We start from the raw sequence: 18,748 nt of genomic DNA, 5'->3' as shown, positions 1-18,748 counted from the left end.
AATTTTAAAAGAGCTCTCTCTGATAAAAACAAATTGTCTTCCGTAGAGTTTCTCAACAAGAATGAATTAACCACATGGACTCTAGCGCCCCTATTCTGGGGCAAAAATTCGCCGGAAAAAAGCAGATCTATAACCTCACGTGTCATATTGCAATATGTTGTGAGCTTGTAGATTTGGTGTAGAGGGAAAAAAGGATGCGGTCTAGTATAGACCCCTGGGGCACTCCAGTCAATAAATATATAGGGTTTGTGGTTAAGTAAGTGGTTAAGCCTTGTCCACTTGTCAGCTTGAGTGAGGCTATGTAATTAACTTACTTAAGAGACAAGTGACATGGTCAGTGCAAAAGAAAAAACATTGGCTCGCTAACAGCATTCAGCCACAGAGTGTTACAGCTGACCAAAGAAGGAACTGGCTGGTGGCGGCAGCTCATAGAGCTGCTGTGATCCGATGTTTTATTATTTAGTCACACAGAGTCATTGTTAATACTTTTCATTGGTATTTATAAAAACCCACAGACATTTTACCACTTTGAAACCTTTTTTTTCACACAAAAGCGAATATAGCGATCTACAGGCTCACAACGTCTCACATCTCGAGGCATTGAGAGCTTGTAGGATGTAGATCGTCTATTTCTGCTACTTTCGCGTGACACTCTTGTACGACGACGGAGGGCATTAATTTACGGAAAGAAAACATGAAAAGTTGAAATATGGAGATACAAGGTTTCTGCGCTACAGTGACGATATGTTCTCCATAGCACCCCCACAGATTTCTGAGGTAAAAAAAGAACGCAAAGTATTTGCTTTATAATCGTTCTTCCTCAATGTACTGGATTGAGTCTCACAAATCTGCTTAATCTTTCTTCTTGTAGTAGAGGTTAAAGTACTAAATCACAGGGAGGCCAGTCAGGCCACTGACTTTCTGTGCTGTACAGCTGAGCTGGGGTATCTCATGTCTTGTGGTTTGCACAGCTGACCACAAATTGTGTTACAAATAAACCATTAGCAATGCTCTGCACAACTTAAGACAGGGACTGGTATGTGAAGGTGAATTTGAAAGCAACAGAATAAGCTGTTCCTAGCTCTGTTACTGTGTTGATCCTGGGAAATTCTGAGAAATTCAAATTCAATAAGGAGAGAGAATTCATACAGGATACACAAGTGAACACAAAAAAAATAGGAACTGGAACCCTATAAAATTGAAGCTGATAAATGAGTTCTCTCTCCTGATAGGATGAAATTGGCAACAAACCTGATCATCTGTTTACTAAAGAGCTGGAGAGATGTGAAGACCCTTGTTACTGAACAAACATAAACATAATCTATTATTTAATCTACAGTACAATATATTCCAGTCCAACGGTACATATTAAAACTGTCCTCTGTCATTCTTCTGAGAATTATGGAAATTGATTGGTGTGTGTGTGTGTGTGTGTGTGTGGCCATTGTTGTGCTTAAAGGTGTTTGAAGCTGTGTATGTGTATGTAACAGAAACGATTGTGAAGTGTTAATATATTTATGGACTAGGAATTTTAATATACTTTCCTGGTGGGTGGCCTGGGAATAAAGGTAGTAACTATTTCTATTGTGTGTAAAGTGAGTGTGTGTGTGTGTGTGTGTGTGTGTGTGTGTGTGTGTGTGTGTGTGTGTGTGTGTGTGTGTGTGTGTGTGTGTGTGTGTGTGTGTGTGTGTGTGTGTGTGTGTGTGTGTGTGTGTGTACCAAATGTCCCCACAACTGTATAGTAGAATTTGAGAAATAGACATTTGAGAGGACAATTTTCCCGGTCCTCACAAGATAAATGGTTGTTTTATGCGTGGCAGTGTTAAGGCTATTGCTCACTGTATGGCTTCGGCACAAAAAGCAACCCTCAACTCCTCCCCCCTCAGTCTGGGTGTGATTAGAGCCAATACATGCTGGAGCGACCTGCACTCACAGAGAAGAGAGAGAGAGCGGAGGCAGAGAGAGGGACAGAGAGAGAGAGGGACAGAGAGAGAGAGAGAGAGAGAGAGAGAGAGAGAGAGAGAGAGAGAGAGAGAGAGAGAGAGAGAGAGAGAGAGAGAGAGAGAGAGAGAGCAAAAGGGGGAGTGGGTAGCCACTTGGTGCACTCTGGTGGTTCTTGCAACAACGTCACTGTTGCTTGTGCTCCCACAGTGGCATCGCTGCCATTCAACATTCAGTGGAAAGCTTAATCCCAATGGACATATTCAACTGGACATGGTTAAAATTTCTTTACAAAACTTTTTAATTCCTCATGGATTTATTGAAACAACACCACATCTATAAACTCATATTGGTTTCCTGTTGATGTGGACATTGGTGGATACAACTTTTTCTTGTTGGTGAAAACAGCAAAAACCTAAAACATGTTGCTTTTGCATGCACCAGTGGGAACCTCTTAAAATGCTTCTTTTGATTTTTGGAAACATAAGAAAAGGCCACCCAGGGACCATTGGTGGTGTCTGAACACTATGCAAGTGGGGCTCCAAGGCTGTGTGAAACATGTAAGCAATTTCAACGATATACATCAGCAGCATTTGTAGAGAGAAAATATTCCACAATATTCCACAGACTTCTTGAGTGTTTGAGTTTGGACAAAATGATAAAAAATGCTTCTAAGAAAGGCACTTAATTTCATCAAAGTCAGCATCTAGAAACTTGACTTAATGTAACCGAGTTGAATGTAATATCTGTGTCCACTGGTGGAAGATGGACAATAATTTGAGTGTTACGGCTTCCGATTGGGTCAACAGTACCTTAGAGGCCACCAACAAGACAGGGCCCTACCACGACGCGGCTGGATCATGGATTATGGTCCTATTTGCTGTTATCATAATGACTATTGTAGTGGGCAACCTGCTTGTCATCATATCTATCGCACGCACCTCACAGCTGCAAACCATGACCAACATCTTCATCATGTCTCTGGCCTGTGCAGACCTTATCATGGGGGTCTTAGTTGTGCCCCTGGGGGCCACCATTGTGGTGACAGGCAACTGGCTGCTCAGTGACACAGCCTGCGAGCTTTGGACTTCCGTGGACGTCTTGTGTGTCACGGCAAGCATAGAGACGCTCTGCGTAATAGCAGTGGACCGCTACATAGCCATCACCAGGCCACTCAGACACAAGGTACTTATCAATAAGTGCCGTGCCAGGCTAATAGTTTGTGTGGTGTGGATTGTGTCTGCCCTAATCTCCTTTGTACCAATCATGAACCAGTACTGGCGTGCAGCGGATAACCTAGAGGCAATTGAATGCTACCAGGACCCTACTTGTTGTGACTTTGTGACCAACAGGACCTTTGCCATCATATCGTCTGTGGTGTCTTTTTACATCCCTTTGCTCATAATGATATTTGTCTATGCCAAAGTCTTTCTAATAGCATCACGGCAGGTACAGCTTATAGATAAGAACCGGATACGTTTCCAGAATGAGTATCCATCAACAGAGATGCAGCCCGGACACCACATCACCAACATGCTGCCCACAGCCTGTGTGGGCTCCGGCAGCCCGACCCGTAGGAAAAACTCTAAGCGGCGATCATCACGCCTACTGGTTGTCAAGGAGCACAAAGCCCTCAAGACATTGGGTATCATCATGGGCACCTTCACCCTGTGTTGGCTGCCTTTCTTTGTTGCCAACATAATCAACGTGTTCGACAGAAGTATCCCACCCGGTGAGATATTCCGCCTGCTCAATTGGCTGGGCTACATCAACTCTGGACTCAATCCTATCATCTACTGCAGGAGCCCAGAGTTCCGCACTGCTTTCAAGAACCTGCTGGGCTGCCCCTGGATGTCTACCCCACGGCTCAACACCTTTTATAAGGAGCTACGGATTCGCTGCCCCTGCTTTCTGTGGCAGGCTGAGTCAGGCACAGCCGGCTGTTTCCAGAAGACTCCCACTGCCACGGTCGATGGGAACGACAGCCTGGGCAGCAGTCAAGGCAGCAACAAAAGTGAGGCACCTTCCCCAGGACCTCCCCATTCCAATGGCAGCACACAATTCAGTGACTTATCAGAGCCAGAAATGGAATTGTAAGTTTCCTTGCCTACATCAATTTCCCAATACTCACTTGATTCATTTACCTTGAGTGATGCACAACTGTTTAATATATTTGTTTCATCTTCAGTTTCTATAAATTAATAAATTAAATAAAAGCATATTTTTAGAAACATAAAGAGAATAGTCATCATTACTGCAATATTGTATATGAAATACTACGGAATATGCGGGAGAAAACGTGTGTCAAGAAAGCAGCAAGCACAATTATTTTAGGTGTATAGTCAATTTTCCTACTGCATGTTAACATAAAAGAATACTGTTTTTATACACAATACATACATGCTTGCATTTATGAATTGCATGCATGAATTAAATCCCTAAAAGATTTATGTATACATCCCTATATAGATATAACTATATCTTAGTTTTAAATGACAAACTCACAATATACTAATCATGTGTCCAGCCTCAGATTAGTATATTTAATTGCTTTGATAAGTTTGCCGGGCCAAAATATTACATCAGTGCTGTGAACTGACAATTTTGTACTTTACAATTATGATACACCATTAACAATCATCTTAAGAGTTAAAATAAACAAACCTCTGCTGAATAAAGAGGCATAACACAAACGATATACATTAATACAGTTGTAGTGGTCTCTCATAGACTTCCCATAATATTCCAACAGACTTCTTGAGTGTTTGAGTTTGGACAAAACAATAAAATAAAATAAAAGCTTCTTAAAAAGGCACTTTATTTTGTCTTATTCAAAGCTGGCATCTAAAAACTTGACTTAATGTCACCGAGTTGAATGTGATAACTATGTCCACTGGAAGATGGACTATAATTTGAGTTCTACATTAGACTTAAGAGTTAAAAGAATCAAACATCTGCTGAATCAATAGACATAACACAAACTCTAGTTAAGTCAGCTCATGTGCACATGCTGATATGAAATGAAACAAAAACAGAAAGTTCATGTTCGCTCCAATTACACCGTCTACAGCAGAATCATATATTCATTTGGATGCATCAATGGCATGATGATTCACTGATGCAGCATTACTGTACACAAGTACTACTATAACAAGATGCTACGTCTGTACACATGTTTAATGTACCATGGCACATTTCATTAATTTGACTGGAATTTAGTCTAATTACATGGGTGACTTACTGTTACAGATTATCAACCAGTATGTACTGTAATTAAGCTGGAGTATAATGATGCTGAGGTAGAGAGAGAACAGGAATAATTTACAGTTCTGATATTTTACAACAAATGGAGGGTTGTAGTGTTGTCACTTATTTTAAGTCACTCTTGATAAGAGTGGCAGCTTAATGCTAAGATATGATGGAGAAATGTAATTAGGATATAGGAGATAATTGTCATTTGTCAGGTACATTAACAAAAAAAGAGAGAAGTAAGATTTCTACCAGGCAAGTGTGAATGATTAAAGAGCTAAGTAATGTATAGCAACAAACCATCACCCCCAAACCATACGTCAGAAAATGTATTTCACAACATGCAGTGTTACTGTATGTGACAATTTAAAAGTAGGAAGAGACAATCCACTTTTTGACAGGATATAAAATCAGCAATCCATAAAATGAATGAATGAGTAAACAAATGATTGAACGACTAGATTATAAAAAACAGATACAAAATAAATTCAAATTGTAATATGTAATATGTAGTAGCATATATTTCCATGATGATCATACTGCAGAATACTGTGTATATGTATACGGTATATGGAGAATATGATTACATAACAGTGCTATATAGGTTTAAGCATATTAAACATTAGTAGTATCTGTAGAGTGGTCAGGGACATTTTAAGAACTAGAACCTCACATCTAGAGTTCAGGCCGATACGCGGCCCTCACACCAACGACGCACTGCCGATCCAACCGATATACCCATATATGGAAATCTCTGTATCTGTCATTGTCCCTTTTATGCCCATATATGTACATCCCTGATGTCAGTAAATGCCTATGGGCATGCCCCCTTTTGTGCCCATACTGTATATGGAGCTGACTGATTTGTTTGCACATACTGCTATGACGACACATTGGGCCTCATTCACTAAGCTGGTCGTACATTTCCGACATTAATACAGTGCAAAGGGTTGTGTATATTGCATAAGGCAATTCTGATGTGCAATTCATGAAAGGGGGTGCAGAGCCTTGATCTTTGTGGATCCTAGGTCTATTTTTGTTTGTACTGTAAGTTACGATGAACATCCTATCCACTGTCCTACATTGGAAATGGAGTAATGGACACAGCTAGATTTCATCCATACTGTATCCACATCAGATGGTGAGACTTCTTAATCATGTGATGTGGTCAATATCATAAATTAATAGCTTATCATTGGATTTGGCATGAAAGTCCAATACGCAAAACTGTGGCCACGCAGAAATGGCAAACGCGCAGAGGGACCTAATAATTCAGCTCTAAATGCGTCAACTGAAAATGAATAAAAATCAGTTGAATTTGCATCATGTCTATAATATGCATCCAAGCAATAGATCGTTTGACATCTTTTGTCTTTTCTATGTACTGAAAAATGTTGGGCACATAAATATTTTATTTGAGGTTTGGCACTATTGTAATTGTAAAGCTTAGTGAATGAGGCCCATTGAGGTTAGACAACACACTCCATATTTGGGCGTAGCTGCATTGGGAAATCCTTTGTGGTCATAGTGACATGAGCGTGATGACGTGGTCCACCCGCCCGCCGGCAGTCCGGTCCTCCCATTAGCCAATTTTAATATAGGACATATCGATTTTCTTTTAGTCCAAAACCCTTCAATAGAAAGCACTTGTTGCATAGCTTGCTGCACATGTCCACTGAATAAAAAGAATAATACATATTTGGATATATTCTGAACACATCCTGAGATTACAATAGATTGAGCAGTAAAATAAATACTTATACTGAAACATTGGCTGCTGTTAGAATATTACAAAGGAACTACCTAACATAACCCAAAACCGAGTCTCTGCCTTCCACTCAGTGATTCAATAAACATATGGTAGATCATTTGATGAGAGCAGATCAACCAATAGATTCTGCTACATATTATGTTACCTGCAATCAATCTTTGCATGCAGATGATGAACATTAAATTACTAACAGATGTCCATAGGTTTCTCATAATCTGAACCTGAATACTTCCCATGAACCTGAGGTACTCTCATGGACACTATGCAGAGTCAGTATTGTATTAATAACACTGATAATAATGATAATATATTTACTTAATACCAATATTTTTTGTTTAATAATTTCCTTTAGCAATTTTATTCCAGATTCTTGTGTGGACCTGTGATAAAAAGGCAGCAACTCAACCCACAATGCTAGCAATAACTAATAATTGCAAGAACTTACAGCCATTAGCCAAAGCGTAAAAAATTGTTCCAGCAGAGTGCATACAAGGTTTAAAATATCCTTCCAAATGAGTGTGGCTCAAGGAGATTCTGCCTCTGGCAGGGGCCTCTCTACACCCTGTCCAACACCTCTTGTAGCTGATAAATCTTTATCACTGAGGCACAAGACTTCCCCCATAAATAGAGTGGCTGTTTACAGACTAACAACCAATAAGAATGGCCACGTTAGCATGTTTCAGATACGGTTGGGAGGGACAGCTTAAGCCAGCTCTCCACCGCACCGATTTTGGGCCGACTTGGAGTCGGTAAGCGTTCGATATCGTCGTCCAGTCGGTTAGGGGTCCGTCGGGTGGTCCGTCGGGACCTTTTCGGCCGACCCAGAGCCGACCGGACATGTTCAGTTCTTTGGCCGACTGGGAGTAGCCATGTAGCAGAGAAGAAGTGTGACAACAACACAGAGCGAGGGCTTTCGGTGTTGCCAGATTCTGTGAGAGAAACAAGCGACCATGTCTATGAAAACCTACATTCACTGTTTTTCGTTGTCGCTCCCAGAGAGAGAGATTGATTGATTTGACCTACTTTTGCGCTGTGGTGATGTAATTTATTGGGAGCAGGTGTGTAAGATTCCAATAGTATAAACATTTTAATTGGCTTTCATATACTCTTAATGAGATTTGGCCTTATAGATTGGCTATTTTCTGGGTGTTAATTTCAATTTATTTTTTATTTATGTATGTATTTTTGATTATTCAAATAACCGTTTTCAAAAATGTTGTGTACACGTCAGCAGTGGTGGAAAAAGTACTCAAATGTTTTACTTAAGTAAAAGTATCAATGCAATAGATGTACTCTGAGTCTTGTTACAAGTAAAAGTCCGGAATTCAACATTTACTTGAGTCAAAGTACTAAAGTATTGGTATCAAAATGTATTATATAGTATATATATACTATATATATATATAGTATATAGTATAGTACCAAAAGTAAAAGTACTAAAATGTTTGAAAATAAGGTAGGGTACGTGATTTTCTTTCGTTAAAATAAGTGTTAAATAGCTCTATATTCTTATAGTACTCATTGCTATAGAGTGTCTAAAAGGAGTCTCCTTGTCTCTCCAGCTCTTTATAAAATAGAAAATGCATTTTCGTTTCAGTTTCAGTTTCATTTCCAATTTTATCCAATCAGGATATAGATTAAACAAGTGAAATTGGAAGTGATGACACTAAGAAATGAGCAGGCAAAATTGGAACTGGAACACTATAAAAATGAAGCTTAAAAATGGGTACTTTCTCCTGATTGGCTGAGATTTTGACACCTACCGGAAAATGTATTTTCTGTTTATTAAAGAGCTGGAGAGACGGGGAGACTCCTGTTACTGAACAAACACTCTATAGCAATGATTACTATCAGAATATAGTGCTTTAACCTTTTAACAAAATACTTTTTGTTTTAACCCAAAAATATCACTTACCCTACCTTTGAGTCAAAGTACTAAAGTATTGGTATCAAAATGTATTTAAAGTACCAAAAGTAAAAGTACTGAAATGTTTGAAAATAGCAGATCTACAAGCTCAGAACGTGTCGCACCGCAACACGTGAGCTTGTAGATCTGCTATTTTCAAATAGCCTATAGGTGTATGTTTTATTATGATTTATATCTGCAAAGTAACTAGTAACTAAAGATTTCAAATAATTGTTGTGGAGTAAAAGTATAGACAATTGGAAATACTCCAGTAAAGTAAAAGTACCTCAAAATTGTACTTAAGTACAGTACTTGAGTAAACGTACTAGTTACTTTACACCACTGCACGTCAGTGAAGAAAAAACACTGGGAACATCCCTATTTACAAGTGACTTTGCAGGGAAACAAGCCCAAAGTCGCTTATAATAAGCAGACCTGGCAACGCTGGCAGGCTAGGCTGAAAGTTATAATGATTAGCACATCAATGGGCAAGTCGGCTGACAGACTAAATGACAACTTTTGCCAACCGAATACCAGTCTGTTGCAGTCTGAACTAGTCTGAAATAGTCTGTTTGGTGGAGAGTCACCTTTAGAATTCTCATTGCTATCCTATATACATTTAAGGAAAGTCAGCCCTTCCTGTGGTGCGACTGAAGGCACTTCATTTTTAATCATTTGTTTCGGCGAAATAACCACAATAACATCTCACATGTCACTACAACACCAGTCACAACGTGCGCAATTCATTCACGCAGTTATTCGTCCACTTTTCATTGCTCAACACACATTTGCCCCCTCACACCATAATTAAATCCGTCCAACACAAAATTCCCCACACATTACCGACACACCGGAAGGTGAGACCTTTTAGGAGCCTCAAAGACGTTGCCAGGTTGCGCGACAGTAATACGCAATCCGCTCCGTGATTTTTCCTCCGGAAGACAAAAGGCCAGCAACAAGCCACCAGGTTGATGCCAAAAACACCACAGATGGGGACAGACACGCTGGATCTATATAATATATACTAACATACCTATGCCTATGGACCTTTCCATATATTCAATATATTCTTTATACATGTTATATATTATTAAACGCACTTTCTCTAACCAATTTACACCCACTTCACGCTTACAACTCCTGGACATGGCAACGTCGCTCATCGTTCTGTGATTGACAGCAAATGTTGGCCAATCAGGTGGCGAGTTCGCAGCCTGAAAAAATACGAACGGCATCCATTGTTGGTTGTGCGAGTCAGGGTGCACTACTGCACTTCTTATTTTCGCTTATTAAACGCTCTCAAACTTCTTCTTTGAGGCAAGGAATTCACTTATAACATATGGTTTGGATATAATTCAGTTTCACTTCATATGTGTGGTTAATTAATCATGACAGAGCCTATTTAAAAATAAAAATTCAGAGAACCGGCAGGGTCGAACAGTCACACGCTGCGTCATGGCTGTCCCCCCCGCCCCACCCCCACCACACACACACACACACACACACACACACACACACACACACAGATCTGTTGTGCTGTAGTCAAGGCTTTGTATTGCAAAAAAAAAACAGACGATGGGGTCCGCGATGTTTCACGGGGGTCGCGATGTTTCACGGGGGTCCGCGATGTCTCGCGGGGGTCCCAGACTCCCAGGGGGTCCGCGGATCCCCTGGGAGAAAAAATATTTACAAAAAATAAAAAACTTTTTTGGGGGACATTTCTTCATGAAAAAAAAAAAACAGCCGATGGGGTCCGCGATGTTTCACGGGGGTCTGCAATGTTTCGTGGGGGTCCCCAAGACTCCCAGGGGGTCCGCGGACCCCCTGGGAGTAAAATTATTTTAAAAAATGTAAAAACTTTTTTGGGGGACATTTTTCTCCCACGATTTTTTAACCCCAAAATAAGCAAGCCCTCGCTTAATTTTGCCCGGACGTAATTTGTTTGTCATGTTTGTGTGTTTGTGTTGGAGCGCCTCAGTGCGGCTGCAGAGTTCATGTGCAACATCTTGCATGTGTGGCTGTGGCTTTACAGTTTTCCTTCGCCGTGTCTGTAGGTCACGGCCTGGCCAGACCCAAGGGTCTCCAGGGACCCCTAAGGGTGGGGGACGCTCTGGGTATTTTTATTTATTTTTTATCCCATGATTTTGTACCCCCAAACACTTTTTTCTTTGGGGGGTTGGGGGGGGGGGGTAGGGGGGGGCAGAACGCGGGGAGAACTTCTAGTTCTAATACATAGCTGAACAAAATGACAGCAGTCTGGCATAATTTCTGGATGTAGTTATGATGATTATGATGATGGCAAAACAGACACAGGGAGGTGTCAAGATTATGTTGTGCGAACAAACTTGTGATACTTTTATTATCATTGTTAATCTAAATCAATTTAGGGGGTGGTTAGAAATCCTGTACTGTGAAATATTCTAACTTTTGACTTGTCATTTTAAACTCTGTTTATGGTTAGGTTTATATACTGTAAAGGATACTTCATTCGGCTATTCACTGTACTATGCATTGCCATTACATGCTGCCATCCGTCCCTGTGGGACTTTGCAAATGTAATCAATTGTACAGTAATGTGGGAGACATCTAAGAGCATATAAAAGTATTCCTTAAAAGGAGCCCAGTGAGTGGTGCTGTAGATCACACTGAGGGGCAGGCTCAATGGACTCATGCTGTGCTTTGAACCAGATTACAAAAATGTACGGGGGATCAGAAGTTCAAGAGAGATGTTAGCCTCAGACTCAGACTTGGACATGGCGTTGACAGGAGAAGTCTAACAAATAATGCACTGTATATGACATGGCATGTGCTCCCTGTTAACAGGCAGCCCCGGCAAAGGTATGACTCAGGTATCTGTGCTGTGCGTGAGTGGCTGGTAAACTGGTTTGCCCTCTGATCGGATGTGCTATTGCCCCATTATGGGAAATCTGTGAGAAAGAAAATCTATTTCCGCACACAAAGGCAACAACAGTAGTGTTGAGGGAGGGACAATGACATAGCAGAGCAGAAGGAGAAACATATCCATTGATCTGAGGAAAAGAGCAGGGTAGTGTGAGAAAAGAAAACCCGATAGGATCGTTTGAAAAGTTAGGTATGGAAACTTGATCACCTGGAGATAGTGACCAACACATGGGGTGAGGTGCTGTATAGCTATTATAAACAGACGACTTGTTTACAGTTAAATACATGCATGTTCTTGCCCACATCAATGTGCACATCAGTGTCACGCAAGCACCATACAGCCTACAGTATGCACTGTTTTATTTTTGTACTTTATTTTAATAGTAGTAATAATCTTGTTATAACAGTGTTCCTAATTAATACTCTGATTAAGATGTTCAGAATGAACAAATCGGAATTAAGTAATAAGAAAAAGTTTTCAGTTCATTAAAATGGCATTACAATGTTCTTTTCAAAATGATTTCTTCTATATTTAAGAAAGCTTGGTTGTGCTTCCAACATTCCTAGGTTTTCTCATGCATGTTGGCCTGAAGTGTGACAGCTGCTGCCGGATTACTTCTCATGAGGGCAACGGGGGCTGGGGCATATAGCTATAGTTTTAACCATTGACCTGTTTTGGGGGCAAAGATGGAGGGTGTTATGACAGTTTATGTGGCTGAGAAGACTAACACAGAGCTAATCTTATCTCAACAGACAGCGAAGTAGTTTATTTGGTGAGGAGAGAACGGAGACAATATGGCAATAGCTGCTAAACAAAAAGGAACGCTTTCTGTTGAATTCAGTCTATTTGCCATAGTAGTCCTACTGTACATGCACGTCGCCACTGTAATGTCTTGCATGGTCAAACAGGTTATGGCCTAAATGGCATTTGTACTGGAATTTAGAATGTAGACTAGAAGTCTAGAAATCTTTATCAGATTACTATTAGACAGAACTTGTACAGTATATCACTAGATGCCAAAAAAGAAAATCCAGCAAGTTCCATTGAGATCAGAAATCTCTTTTACAAGAGAGACCTGGCCACGGTAGCAGCCATATAAAAACGCTACACAAATTGCAACACATAAAAATAGAACAGAGGACGTACTCTAGACCCATATCACAAAAGGCATATAAACAACTTGAGAGCAGGGAATGTACTGTGCAGATATTAATGCAGGTCTATAGCACCATCAAGGTAGCATGTTTGTACATACTACAGTACATTTGTGTGCTTGCATTACAGTGTAAGCATAAGGGTAGGAGACATATGACGCCTGGGAATATTTACAATTTATCACCGATGCTGTCCAACTGGGAAAATTAGGTCCACATACAATGATGTCGGCATTAAATGTATACTGTAACAACAATCTTAGGCTACTGTTTCTTTGTTTTCAACTCGGACATATCAAACAAGCACAAATATCCAATGGAGATTACAGCAGGTGGCATAGACTGCGAATCAGGGCTAATCACTGTATAGCTTTAAAGGAGCACCACTGATCAGGACCTAATTACTTACAAGTAAGACGCGTGAACGCGGGAAGCGAACGCAAAAAAAGTAAAATAAATATGAAAAAAATATATTAAAAAAAAAGTAACCAATATTTTTTTTTTTAAATACAAAAGAAATCTGCGTTAAAAGGAGCATCTTAGAAAAATACAAATTCACCAAAAAAAAAACTTTGAATGTTTTTGAACAATTCAACAAAGTGTTTGAAGTGCCTGTTTCACCCACTTCCGGGGGGCGGAGCCAAAATCCAAGCCCGAAGTATTTGTTCGTAGACCCCCACTTAGGGGGGGTAGAAAAAGTTTCGGAGCGATTCGGGCACTTTTCATTTAACCATGGGTTTCAATGGGGAGTTATTAGGAGCCTTCTCCGGGGCGTGGCTTCCGGGGGAAGGGGCGGGCTTAAACGCAACCTTGACAGGTGTGTTCAGTTTTCAAAGACCTTTCATTTGATGTATGGTACGTCTAAACGTCTTGGACATTTACTTATCTCAGAGGAGCTGCACACAGGCAGTGCACACAGAGACACAGAGACACAACCCGAGCACGGTTTCATAGTATGCTCCACTTGCGCGCCTCCTTCGGCGCGCCTCCTTCCGCTGCGTTCGCAATAAGGCAAGTGCCCTGGGGCACCAGTCAATGAGGGGGAACCAAGTGATTAAGACAAGTATTCTTTTAAAAACATTTGTCATATTTTCTCAATATATTATTTACTGATTGAGATGCAAACAGGTACAACAAGGTAAAATTGACCATTGATACTATACTGTATCTTATATTAAAATTGGCATGTGGTGGGCTTCACAAAACCTAACATCCAGATTTGAATGGCCAACAAATGTCATGAAAAATGTCACACTATGTCACTACTAGATTTTCGGCCTGAAGGTGTCTGAACATCTAATATACATATAAATGTATACATACACATACAAATATACTGCACATGCGTATACATATATATAGTATACAGTGTATATATATATATACACACTACACAACGTGGCCCTCACATCTACAGTCTCACCGTCGGTCTGACCGAGAAGTGTCTCAGCAGCCCAACTTGCAGCATGCCACTGCCACTTTTGGAAAAGTGATGCTGTGTATCCTCCTCAGTCTCAGCAGCCCGACGTACAGTTTCCTGCCGACGGCTTTGGGCACGTCGATGCTTGGTTATTTCCTTATTTCCTACACTTGCCTGGTCTTGCTTGTTCTCTTTTCTGGCCCTTAAAGCTTGCATACTATACGCAGGAGTTTTAGCCCTTTGTGTTTACTTTTGTCATCATGATGAGGTCACAATGGGTCATACTTGTCCAGTGGACTTTGACTCCAAATGTGCATTTACTTCTGTCGTCATGATGAGGTCACAATGGGTCATAGGTGACCAGTGGACTTTGACTCCATGTGCATTTGACAGATCTAAATATATGTGCATTTCACACGGTTCATGTCTGACATCAGTGCATGTTGATCTCCATATGTGCATTGGACACTATACCGTATATGTGCTTTTAGAGAGAAAGAGACAGAGCGCGCCTGCAAGAGCAAGAGCCAGAGAGGGAGATGAAGGAAAATGTCTATATGAATCCTGAAGTAAAAGTGTCTCACTACAGTCGTCACCACTGGGTCATTATTCCAAGTGGTCTTGTAAATATTTCTACACACATTACATGATAACACCATGCAGTACTCAACCAGCAATGGTGATTCATGACAATTGAGTGATGTCTCAAAGCTAAATACTGTGTAGACCACCATGTGCATTAAGGTGTAAAAATTTAATCTTGAGAGTCATGGATACGAACCTGCGCTCATGGCTAGCCCCTAATTCTTTGTAAAAGAATCAGTTAGGACACCGTGTTTACAATCCAAGCAGCTCGTGTTTATAATGCAACCAACAGTGTTTTACAGGAAGACCCAGTCCAATGGTATAATTATGCCATTGCAAGTAATATAATTCCATTTCCCCACATACTACTCTCCCTTTTATTAATCATCACTGGACATTTTGTAATCACTGTGGGAGATGTTGTGGAAGTAACAGCTTACAGTAGGTATGCAACACAATGTATATAAAGCCATGTATGGATCTGGGTTCATTGTAGTGCTTTTAGTGCTGCTTATACTGCTTGAAATATACCTGTGTAGAGGGACCCTACAGGGTCCAGTCATCTGTGACAGGAAGTTGATCTGGTGACAGTTGAATGCTGCACATTTCAACAGCTTGTGATTGACAAGATTTGCATTTCAGGGAATAATAGCTACACCAAATCAGTGTGGGAAATCAACACTCTTTGAAAAGTGAGGTGGTGCAGTGTTCCATTTAATCCTAAACATGCCGATATACAGGCCTAATAGGTTACAGTGCTGCGGCGGGCAAATCACTAGGCACTCATTAGGCTGCCTAATGTTTTGATGTAATCACGTGGGGGACTTTACAGTGCAGGCTCTCCTTGCATGGGTACAGTTTTGTAAATGTAACTGAGAGTGTAACAGTGGATGCTGTTGTGTCGCCCTCTAAGTGCTTTTTCTCTGAAATATGCCATCAGAGCCACTTACTGAACTCTGCATGCTAACGTCATCCATATGTGCCTTTACCTGGCTGAGGAAGCATGAAATGAGGACAAGGAAAAAACAGGACAGTAATGACGCGTGGGAGATCTCCATCACTCCCTCTCAAAGGCGGTATCCAATCCTTAGAATCAAGGTCAGGGCGTTGAACAAACACTTCAGTATGAGACTCATCCACATGGATGAGATTTTCATTGATAAAGAAAGCACTAAAGCGATAACACATCTCAGTTGGTTCCTTTTATATTCTGTTCTCTAGAGAAGGTTGAACTCTGCTATACAATTAAATAGTGAACATTTTGTCAAAGACACGTATCTTTCCGTTTCTACCTAGTTTCTACACAGTAATGTAATGTAAAAAATAGCCGATCTAAAAGCTCACAATGCATGGTGCATTGTGAGCTTTTAGATCGGCTATTTTTTACATGGGACACCATCGTACGACTAACTACTAATCAGTCATTATTCCCACAAAGAAGCAGCAGTCATGACTGTGGAGAGTTTGTCTTCCTGTTTAGACATGTACTGTACAGCAGCGGTGATAGCATCAGAATTCAGGGTATTTTGACAGAAAGTAAAAAAATAGTAATGCTAAATTGGCACTAAGGATAATAAATATGACATTTAGACAAAAACATTAGATAAGAAAAAGAAGGAACGGTAGGAAAACAGGCAATTAGTCAGTGTGTTATCAATATTCTAAAAGGTAAATTTAACAAAAACAAATTCTTATTGTCATGGAGCACACGTATCTGACCCAAATGCCTTTGAGGGTGTGACTAGTACAGACAAAGTTACTTCAAACCGTAACCAGACAGCACATTCTTGTCCAGCAACAGTATGTCAGAATTAGATCCAACGGGGCTATGTCAAATTGTGTGAATATGGTCAATGCACTGCTTGCTTGTTTCTTGATGAAACCGTGAGGCCTGTTTTAGTTATTTTAGCTCTCCATAAAGACAACTTGGCATAACATCTAAAGATGAATGATATTGAGTAGCTCAGCTGCAAAATTCATTTTCTACATGAAAAATCTGTTACCAATGTAGGGAAAAGCTAGTTTTTATTTATTCATTTTACTATTATTATTTGCAAGGTGAGTTTAAAAACTTTTCAGCACTAAATATATTCAGAAAACAAGAAGTGTTATCATTCAGAGAAGTCCCTTTTATTATTTATCCATCATTATGATCCTTCATGACAATGCTTTCCTTTTTTATCAAAAGAAATGTAGAACGCCAATATATTTTCTGTGTTCAGTTTCACTTTGCAGGAAAAGGAGGGGTGAGACATAAAGATGGGAGATCAAATGTCAAGCTACTGAAATGAATGAGACCCAACAGTTACTGACATTGCTGGAAAGGTTGGGACCACAACAGCACTGAGGACAACACAACAGGATGGCAGTCACTCACACTGGCCCCTGGTGAGGGGTGGTTAAGTGAAGCTAACCCTAAGAGGAGAAGTGCACTGGACAGACTGCAGAGCCTGGACTGCACAGTGACTACATTGAAACCCCACAGAATGGAGACCACGAAACAATGAAAAGATTGTTACAACTCAGCACTTGACTGACATTTTGACATGAAAGCGGAACTTTTCTCTGTGCCAGCAACATACTGTGCACCAAAGAAACAACATTCTCTACTCCTGAGTCCTGAACAAGGAAGCACTTCTGTAAAGTTTGAATCCATTCCAATGATCCCTTGGGCACAACGTATGTGACCTTTAGTTTGAAAGTGACAGTGTGATATAGTTATGGATAATATTGAGTAAATTATCTATTTATGATATATATAAGATATCTGTAATAAACCTCTTTTTTTTAATACAGGTCTAAATGTTCTACAAAAGCTGTTTCCATTGTTATGTAGAGGAACAGGCAAAAACACCTGCAGTCAGTGTAAAGGGGTCTGTGTCATAATCATCATGTTTAGGTGTGGTGTCCATGTGTTTGAGGGGAAACTGTCTATTAGTTATCTCACTCAAACCCCCAAGATTATGTTAAAGCAACACCACTTCTTGAACTGAGAAATAAAATGGTGTAAAAAAAAAAGAGAAATAAGGAAATGAGAAAAAAGGGTTAATAAACATAAATGTCCCAGGTGTGTTCTGCATGCGAAGTCATAATGGTCAGTAATTGATGCATAGTTACTCATAGTGCTCAACAACGTCATACTTTAACTACTGATATGATTCTACTGATACCTTACACATTAAAATACTCAGTGTTCATTTATTATATTATATAGTAATTAATAAATAGAACCATTATAATAATATACAGTAATTTATTTGTACATTCTCAGAGTTAACACTGAGACTTTTACTGAGTAACAAGTGTATTTTGGTGCTATGGTTGTATTATGGAGCAGGCAGTGTGTGGGGTAAATGGCATATGGTCTGCATTTCTATTAAAGTGAATCCTCATACTTGCTGGCTTATACGGGTCCATTTGGTTCCATTTGTACACTCTGAGGTACAAATGGATAAATTAACACTGAGGATTTTACTGTGTAAGGGAGAATGAGATCCAAATCTGAAAATAAGCTATGAAATAGCAGGCCTACAGTAAATTTGTGGGGTTGGAAATGTCCTCACAAAACAACAACTTAGCGTGTAAACAATTGTCCTGTCTCAAGTTCAGCTAGATTCTTATCAGGTGATTCTTCTTACAATTGTGCTTTTCTACATAAACTATAAACTATGAAGCAACATAGCCACCGCAGGGCAAAATGTGTAGGGTTGGAAATATCCTCACAAAAGCAACAACTTAGCGTGTAAACAACTGTTCAGCTAGATCCTTATCAAGTGATTCTTGTTACAACTGCGCTTTTCTACATGTGGGTGTAGGTTGG

At 40.1% G+C, this 18,748-nt stretch overlaps 1 protein-coding gene across 1 annotated transcript; it reads left to right on the top strand.

The window, feature by feature from the left end:
• The first annotated feature begins 1,969 nt into the window (after window positions 1–1,969).
• adrb3a (adrenoceptor beta 3a) lies at window positions 1,970–17,717 on the top strand. Its single transcript, XM_080433078.1, has 2 exons — window positions 1,970–4,034; window positions 17,151–17,717. The coding sequence occupies exons 1-2, from the start codon at window positions 2,707–2,709 to the stop codon at window positions 17,176–17,178; spliced, it is 1,356 nt and encodes a 451-aa protein (XP_080289204.1). The 5' UTR covers window positions 1,970–2,706; the 3' UTR covers window positions 17,179–17,717.
• The last annotated feature ends 1,031 nt before the right edge of the window (window positions 17,718–18,748 follow it).

The sequence above is a fragment of the Gymnoscopelus braueri genome (assembly GCF_963280865.1).
Source record: "Gymnoscopelus braueri genome assembly, chromosome: 7".
Classification (NCBI taxonomy): Eukaryota; Metazoa; Chordata; class Actinopteri; order Myctophiformes; family Myctophidae; genus Gymnoscopelus; species Gymnoscopelus braueri.
Note: the sequence above shows the minus strand (reverse complement) of the source record. Positions and strands in the feature narration are given on the sequence as shown.